The 13,718-nt window shown below is 39.8% G+C and overlaps 1 protein-coding gene across 4 annotated transcripts in view; it reads left to right on the forward strand.

Annotated features, from left to right (window-relative positions):
• The window catches only part of LOC309647867 (phospholipid-transporting ATPase IB-like), a 75,926-nt gene that overhangs the window by 18,236 nt on the left and 43,972 nt on the right, over positions 1–13,718 (forward strand). The window contains exons 4-9 of one of the 4 annotated variants that reach the window (XR_014256330.1): positions 284–457; positions 2,005–2,199; positions 6,041–6,201; positions 9,126–9,278; positions 10,033–10,121; positions 10,475–10,580. Coding sequence is in view for 1 of the 4 variants with exons in the window: in XM_082435774.1 (XP_082291900.1) it covers positions 6,163–6,201 (39 nt within the window). In the remaining 3 variants the exon portion in view is untranslated. The remainder of the gene's footprint in view (positions 1–283; positions 458–2,004; positions 2,200–6,040; positions 6,202–9,125; positions 9,279–10,032; positions 10,122–10,474; positions 10,581–13,718) is intronic. The other 3 variants (XR_014256331.1, XR_014256332.1, XM_082435774.1) reach the window with 3 other exon arrangements.

Here is a 13,718-nt window from a genome sequence, read left to right on the forward strand (position 1 = left end):
TCTCAACCACTGCGCCACCAGGGAAGCCCCTATCTGACTTTTTAACTTTTGTCATGCTAGTGGGTATGAAGTGGTATCTCATTGTGGTTTTGATTGGCATTTACCTGATGACTAATGATCTCAAGCATCTTTTCATGTTATTTATTTACTTTTAAATTTCAATTCTGTGAGATTTTCACAGGGAAGAAGGAGGTAAACATACGCCTTAATCTACCATCTAGACTCAAAAGGTCTTTTCATTTATATTTAAAATGATGAAGTAATTTTCCCCTCTTTGTTTTAGGCAACACAACAAGTGATTAATCAGAACTGCCAAGATCTTGGAGCCTTGTTAGGTAGACAAAATGACCTGGCCCTAATCATTTGATGGTAAAACATTGAAGTATGCCCTCCACTTTGAAGTTAAGAAGAGCTTCCTTAATTTGGCCCTCTCATGCAGAGCAGTATTATGTTGTAGGTAAGAATATATTCACTGTTTTTTCCTGCTATATTTAATATTGTTTATGTGAAGAAAATATAGACATGGAAATATAAGTTTTTGTAGAGACAAAGTTCCTTCCTGGGAAAATATTTGCTCAATCTGAAATGAAAAGTCTGGATTTAATTCATATTGTCAGGTTTAAGATTTATTCAAAAGCAGTTTATAATTTTTCAATGGTACACTGTTCATCGATGTAATGGCCAAATGAAAGAAGTCTTTCAGGTAGAACAAAGGCCCTCAGTTTATTTACAGTAAGGAGCAAATTTAAAAACAATTCCCTGTCACCTAGAGGAAAATGAAGTTACGAGTAGGAGTGCAAGCAAAAACATTGTTTTTTTAAAAAAGCAAATCATCTACAACCAAGATGCCTGGAACTGAGAAAATCATGAAACTATGTACAGAATAGTTGTTCCTTGCTCCTCAGTAAAAATAGTAAATGGACCAATCATTAGAGCGTATTAGTGCATTGGACTTGTAAATATTATTACAGGCGTGCCCCTCAATCAGTGCGGTCCACTCTACGCTTCACACACCTCCCTTAAATGTCCTTCTGTGTTCACTGTCATTCAGCATCTACTAAAAATATTCAGCAACTTCTGTTCTTCACTCTGCTTTCCCCTGAGGTGTCTGTAGTTTATTTAGCCTTCAGGATTCTTTGTGACCTAGTCTTCTATCAGTTAGAGCTGACAGACATGATGGAAAGCTGAATTCAAATCCAGCTTAGGCGAAAAGGGAACTTATTAGCTCACATAGCTGAAAACTCTGCAGGTAGAACTGACCTCAAGAGAAGCAAGCAAACTCATCAATAATCAGTTCACCAAAATGGTTTCTTTTAACCGTTCAGATTTGATAAACCGGTTTTCATTTTGCATCATAACAGTATTTTAAGGAATTCTCACCTTTTCTCTGCTCTCACTCCCTACCCATGCTGGTGGAAACTGGAGGGGACAATGAAAGGATGTACCAGAGAGGCAGAGAGGGGAAACACAGAGGCTGATTTTGCCACTAAGGATGGATATTCCAGCAGTTGGCTTGTGTGGACTGTTGGTGGTTTGTCCTAAATCTGGCTTCACTTATGGTTTGATGTGGGCTCAAACAGTGTCTCCTGTGTGATTCATCTGGTGCAGGCTTTATCCCCAGGCTGGTTCCCATTTGACAGTGGCAGACCCGAGCCTCACATCCTCACAGGTTTGTGTCCAGAGGAAGATTTGCATACGCTCTCTCCCAGAAATGGGGCATCATCTCTCATTGGCTCTGAAAGTAAATACTTGCTGTCAGGAGCCTAAAATGAGAAGCAAAACAGAGGGATTATTTACATGCTGGTAACAGGGAAAGTGCTGCTGTACCCCTAGGTCTAAAGGGATCAGAGGTCGTGGTCCCTGGGACCTGGAAGGAGAGGGTCCTGCAGAGTGGGCTGCCCTGAGAGGAGCAGTGAGCTGTGGCGGACAGACAACCAGCTGGGGAGGACATTGCAGGGAGGAGCAGGGAATGACCAACCTGACCTCACTCTCTTCCCCTTCCAGCTTCTGCAGGGGTCACTCACCAGCCGGCACAACTATGACTCCAGCTCTCAATTATCCAGGCTTAGGTGATCCGGTGCCTTGGTTTCTCCATGTCCTCACGCTTAAGTGTCCCCATCAGGTGAACAGTAAACAGAAATGCACGTAAAAGTGAAGTCTGCTGACTGAGCTGTGTGCTGAACTGGTGGAAACAACTGGGTATGGAATTGGCTGAAACTGTTACTTACAAGAGGAGTGGAGGGCGGTAAAAAAGAAGAGCAAGCTGCGTCTCCAGCATCCTTCATGGCTTTAAAATTTTATGGTTTAATTGTATTTTTCTACACATTCTGCTAAAATTCCATTAAGAATTTTTAGTCTGTGCTCCTGAAGGATACTTCTTTGTGGTTTTATTTCCTTTAATGTCTTTGAGTAGCATTGGTATCCGGACAATTCCAGCCTGATGAAATGAGTTGGGAAGTGTTCCTCTGTCCTCTGTTTTCTAAAACACTTTCTGTAGTATCAGTATTATTTCTTCCTAAGATGTCTGATACATTTCACTGTTGACACAATCTGGACCTAGACTTTCCTTTTGACAGATTTTGATGAATAATTCAATTTCTTCCACAGATATTTAGATATTTTCTACTTCTTCTTTGGTTAGTTTTGGCAGTTTGTGTCTTTCAAGGAATTTGTCTGTTTATCTAGTTGTCAAATTTGTTGGCATAAAGTTCTTCACAGGGTTCATTTATTTTTTACTTTTGTGTGATTTGTGTTAATATTCCTTCTTTCCTTCCTCATGTGGATAATTTGTGTTTACTCTCTTTTTTTTTCCTTGATTAGTCTAGCTTGGGCTTCACCCATTTTGCTGATCTTTTCAAAGGGCCAACTCTGTGGTTTGTCCAGTTTCTATTTGCATTCTGGTATATATAGCATATATAATGTGTATATATATATATTATATATATAACATATTAATATATATAATATAGTCATACAATGTATAATCATAATATATAATAATATATATAATAATATAATATTCCAATATATATAACATATTAATATATATAATATAGTCATACAATGTATAATCATAATATATAATAATATATTATATTATTATATATTATATATATATTATATATAATAATATATATAATAATATAATATTCCAATATATAATAAAACATAATACAACATATTCATATCTGTATTATTTTCTACTTTCACCTTATTTTAGATTTCATTTATTGTTCTTTTTCTAGTTCTTTAAGGTAGAGGCTTTTATAGTTGATTTTAAGCTTTTCTACTGTAAAGCATTTCAAGATATTAATATTTCTTTAAGCAATGATTTAACCACAGCTGACACATTTTGATATGTTGTCATTTAGTTCAAGGTACAGTATTTTCTCATTTTCCTTGCGATTTCCTTTTTGACTCGTGGGCTGTTTAAATGTGTGTTGTTTAATTCCCACACATTTAGGTGTTTCCTGTCTTCCTTCCGTTACTGATTTCTAACTTACATCTGTCGTCGGGGTAAATACCTTACTCGGTTGTGTTTTTCTCTCCGCACTTTGCATCTGTTGTCCTGCTGTCTTCCAGCCCCCTTGTCCCTGACGGGCAGGTCATCTCATCGTTGTCGCCCTGTGTGTGACGTGTCATCTTCCTCCTGCTGCGTTCCACATTCTCTCCTGGCCACTGGGTCCCTGCAGTACGCCTGTGTTGCCACTAAGTGTAGCTCTCACTGTGTTTATTCCACTTTGGATGCATTGTATCCCTAAATTAATGTGTCTTAACCAAATTGCAAAGTTTTTCAACCGTTATTTCTGCAAGTATTTTTCTGCTGCTTTTGTTTTCCTTTACCTTTACTCCAATTACATATATGATTGAATGCTCGATGTTGACGAGAGAGCTGTGGCACTGTGCATTTTTCTTCAGTTTTCCTCCCTTTCTTCTTTGGAATAGATTTTTTTTTTTTTTTTTACTGGTCTAACTTCAGATTAGTTGATTCTTTCTTTTCCCATCTCAGATCTGAAGTTCGTATAGTATATTATTTCATCCCTAGAGTTTCTATTATTTAGTAGTTTACATTCTTCTTTTGGGATATCCTGTTTGTTGTTGATTTATAGTTGTCAGAAGTTTCTTTGATTTTTTTGGGAAGTAATAATGTCTATTCAGTTGAAAAGGGTAGGAATTAGCTGTTTAGTGTCTATTTTGAATTCCTACTGTGTTTTAGGATTATGTTTTCTTATTGCATTATATAGCATATTGACTTTTTTTTTTTCTATCCCTAGTAGATTTCTCCCCCTTACTTCAGATATTGTGAAATAGACCACTTTGGAACTTCTGTGCTGTTTCAGCCAATAGAATGACAAGATGAACTTTTCCAGACATGACTGTAAAGACTATCAATTGGGTATAATCAATTCCAGGATTAGGGAGATTTGGCTTAATGCCCACATATGGAAACATGACTTAAAATATTTTATTGATTGAAACTCAACTAACAGATAGTTGTTAAAAGACTAATATTATTTTAGGCTGTATTTTCATACATGGGTGGGGAGCTCCAGAATCAGAATAGTAATAGGCCAATTCTCTTCTTAACTGGTCAGAGCTGACTTGGAGCTTTGGTAAAGGGTGCAGAACTGCACGAAGAAGTGCTTGAGGGACTTGAGGGTGTGTGGCAGGGGGCAGAGAAGGCTTATTGGGTTGGTCCCTGATATTGGGAGAACTTGGTTGTCAAGAGGATGGAATTAAGATTGAATGAAGACATGAAGAGTCAGACTTGAGATTAATCAAACTGAGTTAGTTTTTTTCCCCTCCACAAATATCACAGTCTAAATATGAAAGTGATCATCAGTCTAAATGGTGAAGTTATTATCATTGCAAGTATTTCAGTAAAAGAACCAGTATCTCTTGATGGGAACTAGGCTTACAAATGGTTTCTAACATCCTCTACTTCAGAAACTTTTCATATTATACCTACAATGTAGTGATGGTAATGCATTATATTCTCTTCATTATGAAGCAAAAGTTTTTACCAGCAGTGCTTCTACCTTAAAATTTGGAGTGTGTTCTAATCAGGGAACCCTTCTCTCTCCTCAGTTTTTAATAATCTCACCTGAAGTTTGAAAAGGTTAAATTTAAATTAGTTTTTAGGAGCTGTTCTGTGGGAAGAGAATGATAACTGAGGTCATTTGCTTACTAGAATATAAAACCCTTGTGTGCCCTTATCATTTTTGATGAAGTACGTGTCTAGCTTCCTGAGTGAATGAATAAATGAGTGATGAATAAGAGGTAAAGTTTTGCCCTCCTTCCTTGGCATATTTGTAAATATTTTATGGGTAGATAAGGTCTGCTATTCTGAAATTTTTTAGGAATATAAAATTTGCTTCTTTAGCTTGTCTCCGAAAAAAAAGTATCAGTGACGTACCCTAATCAGCATCGGACACATCACATGAGAAAGAAACAAACTTTTGTTAAGTCACTTAGCTTTTGTTTGTTGCTGTTGTTCCCACAGCATGACCTTGACTCTCTCGACTGATAACCTTCTCGTTTTTATGTCTCCTTGTATTTTTCAAGTAGTTTGATTTTCAGAGGCTACTCTGTGTTCCAGTCTTTGGGTACATGCCTTCTTACAGTTTCAGAAATAGTAGCCCTCCACTTCTTCCTCTCACGTATGTAGATAATGTAAATTAATATAGCAGGCCAGCGTCAGACAACAGGTAGTGGTGGGGAAAATGGCAAACTCCATGTAAACTGGGCAACTAATATTGTGTATTTCTTTGGGGATGTTAAAGCAGTGACTCTGTGTTTTTTTGGTTTTATTTTTTTACTTTGCTTTTTGTTTTTGGTGGGGGTAGGTAGGAACTTTCTTATATCTGTAAAAAGCTTACTTAATGAATTGGGAAATTTACCAGTAACTGCCATTTGAATGTGGCTGTATGTAGATTATTGCTGACTCCTTTGTAAAGCCTTTTAGAACAGGATGAAGTAAAATGAACCAAAACAAACTCTAAAACATGGTCGTTTGTCTTTTTTTTTTTTTTTTTTTCAGGTTATCTCCCCTCCAGAAGGCTGAGATAGTGGATATGGTTAAGGAACATGTAAAGGCCATCACCCTGGCCATCAGGGATCCAGACAGCCCACGTGGGTGTGGGAATCAGTGGGAACGAGGGCATGCAGGCCACCAACAACTCGGATTATTCCATCGCACAGGTCAGCGGCGTGGGTGGTCAGGTGGGCATGGAGAGTGTTGAAGACCTCGGATCCACCCCCCGAGGTTTACCCCACTCTCTAAGCTCCTTTCTGTAAGAAACTACCAGCACTTGGTTACCAAGGCCAGGCTCGTGCTGTTCGCCACATACAGGCCAATAAATGGAGAGACAAGGTATTGGGACAAGGAATTGCAACTTTATTTGAAAAGCCAGCAGACCAAGAAGATGCTGGACTTGTGTCCCAAAGAACCACCTTGCCTGGGTTAGAATTCAGGCTTCTTTTATGCTGAAAGGGGATGGAGTGAAGTCAAACACTTCCTGGTTCCCATCAGCCTCTGGAGGGGATGTGTTAATTTCTTCGTCCCTGCAGTCATTCACAGGTGAGCGTGGTCAGGATGTTTCCTGTGAGCCAAACAAAGGTATTTTAGCTTAATGCTCATTACCTGGGAAGCAGGGTTCCGAGAAATGGGCCATCATGTATAATTTAAGCTTCAAGGCGACATCCCTCTAATGCTGAGCTTGCAATAGAATACAAAGATTCTTTCCTATTACAACATTTGGGGTTCTCTTTAGTTTTGTCCTTATGCACTTGGCATAAATAAAGTCTTCCCATTACCAGCTCTGGAGTTGGCAAAACTGCTGCCACTGAGACTCTGTAGCTCTACTAATATAACCTCCAAGTCCCCAGTCTCTCCAGTCTGTACTGTGTGCTTTGCTTCGTGGTGTCTCTTGGTAAAGACTTAAAATATCCCTATTTCCTTTTTTTTTTAAAGGAGACACTGCCTCTTGGCAGGCATTTTTAAAAATTGTGTTTTTAGAGGAGTTTTAGCTTCACAGCAAAATGGAGCAGAAAATACAGATATTTCCCATATATCCCCATGCCCCCTACACAAAGCCTTCCCTATTATCAGATCCTCCACCAGAGCAGTACATGTATTATAACCGATGAACCTACACTGACAGGTCATTATCACCCAAGGTCCATAGTTTACATTAGGATTTACTCTTGGTGGTGTACAGTCTGTGGGTCTGGACGAATGTACAGTGACACGTATCCACCATTACAGTGTCATAGAGTAGTTTCACTGCCCTCAAAATCCTCTGCACTTCACACGTTCATGCCTCCCTCTGCCCTAAACCTTGGAAACCACTGCTCTTTTTACTGTTTCCATAGTTTTGCCTTTTCCATAATGTCATATAGTTGGAATCACACAGAACGTAACCTTTTCAAATGGGCTCCTTTCACTTAGTTATATGCATTTAAAGTTCCTTCAAATCTTTTAAGCCTTGATAGCTCATTTCTTTTCAGTGCTGAATAATATTCCATTGCCTGGATGTTTCACAGTTTATCCATTCACCTGCTGAAGGACATCTTGGTTATTTACAAGTTTTGTCAGTTATGAATTAAGCTGCCATAAACCTCAGTGTGCAGGTTTCTTTTTATTTGGCTGCATTGAGTCTCCGTTGCTACGCACAGGCTTTCTCTAGTTGCAACAAGCGGGGACTGCTCTTCGTTGCGGTGCGTGGGCTTCTCATTGCAGTGGCTTCTCTTGTTGCGGAGCACGGGCTTTAGGCACGCGGGCTTCAGTAGTTGTGGCACATGGGCTCAGTTGCTCCACGGCACTTGGGATCTTCCCGGACCAGGGATCAAACCTGTGTCCCCTGCATTGGCAGGTGGATCCTTAACCACTGTGCCACCAGGGAAGTCCCAGTGTGTAGGTTTTTGTGTGGACAGAAGTTTTCAGTTCCTTTGGGTAAACATCAAGCAGTGCAATTGCTGGGTTGTATGGTATGTATAAAAGTATGTTTAGTTTTGTAAGAAACTGCCAAACTGTCCTCCACAGTGGCTGTCGCATTTTTTGGAAGGTGTTTAAGAAGAGTGCATGGTCCTATGATTTAAACCTCCTGCATGTTTATGCGCCATCCTTTGCTGTTAACGAGAACACCTCCTGTTTCTACATTTTAATATTTTTACTTTTGAAGAATATTTTAATGAACAATTAAGATATTTTGGAACAATGTCTTAAAATTTTAATATTGGCTTTGAATAGATGTAATTTTTTTATCACATTTGAGCAATGAACAATAACACTGTCATTCTTGCTGGACTCAGGAGCCACGTGTAATTCTTGAGCAGCTCCCTAGGAATAACCCTGGGCCTCCAGGTAGGCCACCCCTGCGGGGCTGTTCTTATGGTGGCTCTCCCTGAGAGGCTAGCTGACTTAGTAGTCTGTCCAAAGGTAAGTGGATGCCTAAAACTAGAGTGGTAACAGCATAGATTGTTAGGGCTCTGCCACATAGATGGAAAGCATACAGTCTCAGTATCTGAATCAGGTCAGTTCTAGAATCTTCTCCTTACTCATGGATTAAGTGTCCTGGTTTTATAGACGGAAAAACTGGGGCTCCTATGTACGAGGGGTCTGAGTTAAGGAAAGTGTCAGTGGATGACCATCAAAGCACCTGTCTGTAAACACAGAAGTGTTCACACCACACTCACCTGTTTCCTTCACTGCTCAATGCCATTGGGATGCATGCTTCCTGTGGGCTCAGCAATTACATGTGCCGTAAACACTGACCTAGTAAACACTCCAGCTGCACACAGCTGGCCGGAATCAGGTGTCCTGGGCCCCCGGGGAATATCTGTTCACCATTTTCTCTAGGGAAGGTAATTCCAGTGTTCTCTTTTTATACCAAATATTAAAAGGGTTTAGAATTGCAGCCGCAGCTGTGATCAGGCAGATGGTATAGGATTCCAGGCTTTCTTTTCTTCCTTCCACCCACCCTAAGTCGCCTCACCAAGCCAGTCACTGATGCGGGAGACTGATCTGATTCATGCTTTGGCCCCTTTTTATTAAAATGCTATTTCAGGTTAATGAAAGCACTTTGAGCTCCATCCGTTTTTCTTTCTGTTTGTTTGTTTTTCAGTCTCGATTTTACCTGAGAGCAGCTCTTTGACCGGAGCTGGGCAGAAGGGTGTCCTCTGCGGTGTTGGCTGTTTCAGACTCCCCCAGAATGAGTCTTGTCCCCAGGGCCGTGGTGGCCATTCTCCCATTTCCGCCCCATCTGCCCTGCCTTCAGGTGGGCTGGAGCCGAGGGTGCCGCCGTCTTTGCTTTGCTGCCTCTTGCAATGCACGACTCTCCCTTCCTCAGAGAGGATCGTGTAACATTCTGGTCACAACCTAGATCTTTTTCTTTGCAGAAAAGAGTAGAGTATTTGTTTCTTCCTCCCTAAACTTCTTAATATTTTAAAACCATCCCAGGAAATACAACTTTGACTTCGAATGTCTTTTTTCCCCCTGCAAATAAATCAGTGCAAAGCTAAAAATTGGGGCAATAGGAGTGTTGTCTGTAATGACTGGTTTAATAGCAAACTCTAGGTAAAAACAAAAGCTGGCCGCCTTCTTGAATTCACTTATTTCAGCGTAGCTGTGCATTTCACGACTCAGCATCTCCCTCCTCATCCTGACACTCATGTTCCAAACTCTCAAGCAGTCCTTTTTGAAAGGCTATCTTTTCCCATATGTACCGCCTTCTGCCACTTTGAGGTCAGTATTTAATTTTCTTGGTCACAATTACTGAATTGTCTCGTTTTGCGGAATAATTCTCCCGAATATTCATCCCCCAAAATGTTCATTGAGCGCTTCCCACATCTTAGGCATGAATCCTGGGTATAAGCAGTGGGTGAGCAGTGAGCCCTGCTCACTTCGTTTGAAGGTGCAAAGTGCTGTGGCAAAGGAACACATAGATGAGGTAAGGCAGCTGAGGCGTGCTGCAGAGATCACATGTTACCTCCTTTTTAATTTTACTTTTTCTCTTTATATATTTATCACAGGAAATGGGGGAAGTGATTCCGATAAGTCTTATGATTCCCATAAGACTTGATCAGACAGAAAAATCCGTGACTGAGGTTCTTGTTTCCAGGTTCTTACTTCATTAAATAATTCTGACCCCCTTCTCACGATTAAGGTCCTAGATGTGGATCAGATTAAATTCAAAGCCTTGTAGGTGACAAGTGAAAATCCAAGCAGAATTTGCTGGGCAAAAAAGTGATGTTTATTCATTTATTTTAATGATGAAAGTTAATTTTATAAAGCTTTAAAAAAATTCCTTTATAGTGAACAGTCATGTCAGGTTGTCTGGGAATAGGTTTCATTCTGCTTCTGTCCTCCAGAGTAGGAACTGCTGAGGTGGGAAAACAACATTTTGTGGAGTTTGTCAGTAAGTGATAGGTTCCTTTGAACTCCATTGACCATTATTTCTGTCTTTTAATTTAGCTACTTAGAGAAGCTTCTGTTGGTTCATGGAACTTGGAATTAGTTTCGAGTGACCAAATGCATATTGTATCATTTGTACAAGAATGTTCTGTTATACATCACTCAGGTAAGAAAGGAGATAACGCTTTCTTTACTTGAGGAGTTAGATCTTGTCTTTGACATAGAGCTTGATAGTTTAGTTTTTTTCGTATTTATCTCACTTAAAATACTGTCACATGATCCTGCTTTAAGCTTTTGCTCACATAAAATCGACTTAACATATTTTGCTTAACATTTTTTGTTATGATATCATGATAACTTGTTGACATAATCTGTGGTTAAAAAAAAATATCCTGTTTGGAACCCAAGTGCATCTCTGCCGGCTCCAGATCCTCCTGGTGATTCAAGGCACCAGAAATCTCTGGGCTTCTGAGCTGTCTTCCTCCTGACACGGGAAATCTTGTCCCAAGCCTATTGCTGCCTTCCTGACGTCCCACTAAGGGACGCGAAGGGCCTTGTCCTCGCAGACGCCCACTCTTTCCTTTTGTGTCTCGGCTGCACTTAGCACTGGAGGTTGAAGCAAGTGGAAAGAGAAAACTTTTCACCAGCATCGTCTCCACGTGAACAAAATAACATGAAAGAAACCCGTCCCCGCCCTCCTCCCCATGTTGGGGGCAGCGGGGCTGTGGCTTCCACACTGCAGCCAGCCCTGCCACCCCCAGCGGGCTGCCGTCCTCACGGCCACACTGGCACAGCGCCCGGCAGCAGGGCCTCTGTTTTCCTGAAAATGGACCCAGGAGGAGATCCATAACTGCATTTTTCATGGGCTCTGAAAGTTTGCCATGCCTTTATTGCTTCTGAAAAAGCATGTTTGCTCTAGTGTGTAGTGTATAAGGGTTATGGGATATGGGAAGTGAGTCTTCCTTTTTTTATTGAAGTATTGTTGATTTGCAATATTATATTAGTTTCAGGTGTATGACATAGTGATTCAGTAGTTTTACAGATTATACTTCATTTAAAGTTATTCCAAAATAACTGCTGTATTCCCCTGTGCTGTATAATATATCCTTGCTACTTGTTTATTTTAAAAATTATTATTTATGTATTGTTTTTTAATTGAAGTATCGTTGATTTACAATACTATATTATTTTCATGTGTGCATGCTTAATTTTTTTTATACATGGTAGTTTGTGTCTCTTAATCCCACACCCCTATCTTGCCCCTCCCTCACTTCCCTCTCCTCATTGGTAACCACTAGTTTGTCCTCTCTGTCTGTGCGTCTATTTCTGTTTTGTTTTATACATTCATTTGCTTTATTTTTTAGATTCCCCATATAAGTGTTAATGTAGAGTATTTGTCTTTCTCTTGTCTGGCTTATTTCACTTAGCATAATACTTTCTAGGTCCATACATGTCGTCTCAAATGGCATCATTTCATTCTTTGTTATGGCTGAGTAATATTCCATTGTATGTATGTACCACATCTTTATTCTTTTGTAGATGGGCACATTATTTACAATAGCCAAGATATGGGAGTGAATCTTCTAACTACCGTTCTGACTTAAAAAATACCTGTGTAAGCTTTAAATTTGGTTGTGGAAATACGTTTTGAAACATTTTATTCTGAAGTAATTATAGATTCACAGGAAGTTACAGAAAATATTTACAGGAGATCTTGTGAACCCTTCACCCAGTTTCCCCCAAAGATAACACTGTGTATAATACAGGTGTTAATATGAAAACCAGGACATTGATACTGGTACGACTTACAGAGCTTATTCAGATTTCATCAGCTTCACATGCACGTATGTGTATGTGTGCATGTGTGTCTCTCTATGCACTTTTATCCCTGTGTAGACTCACATAACCACCAGAGTAATCAAGATACAGACCTGTTCCAATAAAAGGTAGAAACCTGCCCCATCACCACAGGATCTACCTCGTGCTACTCCTTTATATCCACACCCACCCCTAACCCCTGGCAGTGGCTAATCTGTTCTCTTTTCCTACAACTGGGTGCTTGCAAGAATGCTATAAAAGTGCAATCATGGAGTACGTAACTTTTTGAGACTGGATTTTTTTCACTCAGTATAATTCCCTTCAGATCCATCCAAGTTGTCGCACGAACAGTCATTTTTCCTTTTTATTGCTGTGTGGTCCTCCACCTGTTGAAGGACATGTAGGTTGGTTCCAGTTTGGAGCCATCATGAATAAAGTCCTGTTAACATGTGTATAGGCTTATGTGTAAACACGAGTTTTCACTTATTCAGGGTAAGTGTCCAAGAGTACATTTGCTGAGTCACATGGTAAGTGTATGGTTAGTCTTAAAAGAGACTGCCAAACTGTTTTCCAGAGTGACTTTACCATTTTAAATTCTCACTGGCAAAGTATCTGTTATCCTTTTTTTCTAGATCTTTGCCAGCATTTGGTGTTACTGCTATTTGTTTTTTTAGCCATTCTGATAGATGTGTAGTAAGATCTCACTGCAGTTTTAAATTACATTTTGCTAGCGGCTAATGATGTTGAACATCTTTTCATGTACTTATTTGCTCTTTGCATATCTTCTTCAGTGAAATGTCTCTTCATATCTTTTGTCATTTCTAACTGGATTGTTAGTTTTTTTCACTGTTAACTTTTTAGAGTTCTCCACATATTCTAGATATTAGTCCTGTGTCAGAAGTTTGCAAATATTTTCTCCCAGCCTGTATCTTGTCATGTTGTGTTTTCATGGTATAATTTTAGCTGTAGGATTTTTGTAGATGCCCTTCATCAAGGTGAGGAAGTTCCCCGCTTTTCCTAGAATGCTGAGAGTTTTTTTGTTTTGTTTTGTTTTTTTAACCTCTTTATTAGAGTATAATTGCTTTACAATGGTGTGTTAGTTTCTGCTTTATAACAAAGTGAATCAGTTATACATATGTCCCCATATCTCTTCCCTCTTGCATCTCCCTCCCTCCCACCCTACCTATCCCACCCCTCAACGTGGTCACAAGCACCGAGCTGATCTCCCTGTGCTATGCGGCTGCTTCCCACTAGCTATCTATTTTACGTTTGGTAGTGTATATATGTCCATGCCACTCTCTCACTTTGTCCCAGCTTACCCTTCCCCCTCCCCATATCCTCAAGTCGATTCTCTAGTAGGCCTGCATCTTTATTCCCATCTTGCCCCTAGGTTCTTCTGACCTTTTTTTTTTTTTTTAAGATTCCATATATATGTGTTAGCAATACGGTATTTGTTTTTCTCTTTCTGACTTCACTCTGTATGACA

This window comes from Balaenoptera physalus, assembly GCF_965194825.1.
Source record: "Balaenoptera physalus genome assembly, chromosome: 18".
In the NCBI taxonomy this organism is placed as follows: domain Eukaryota; kingdom Metazoa; phylum Chordata; class Mammalia; order Artiodactyla; family Balaenopteridae; genus Balaenoptera; species Balaenoptera physalus.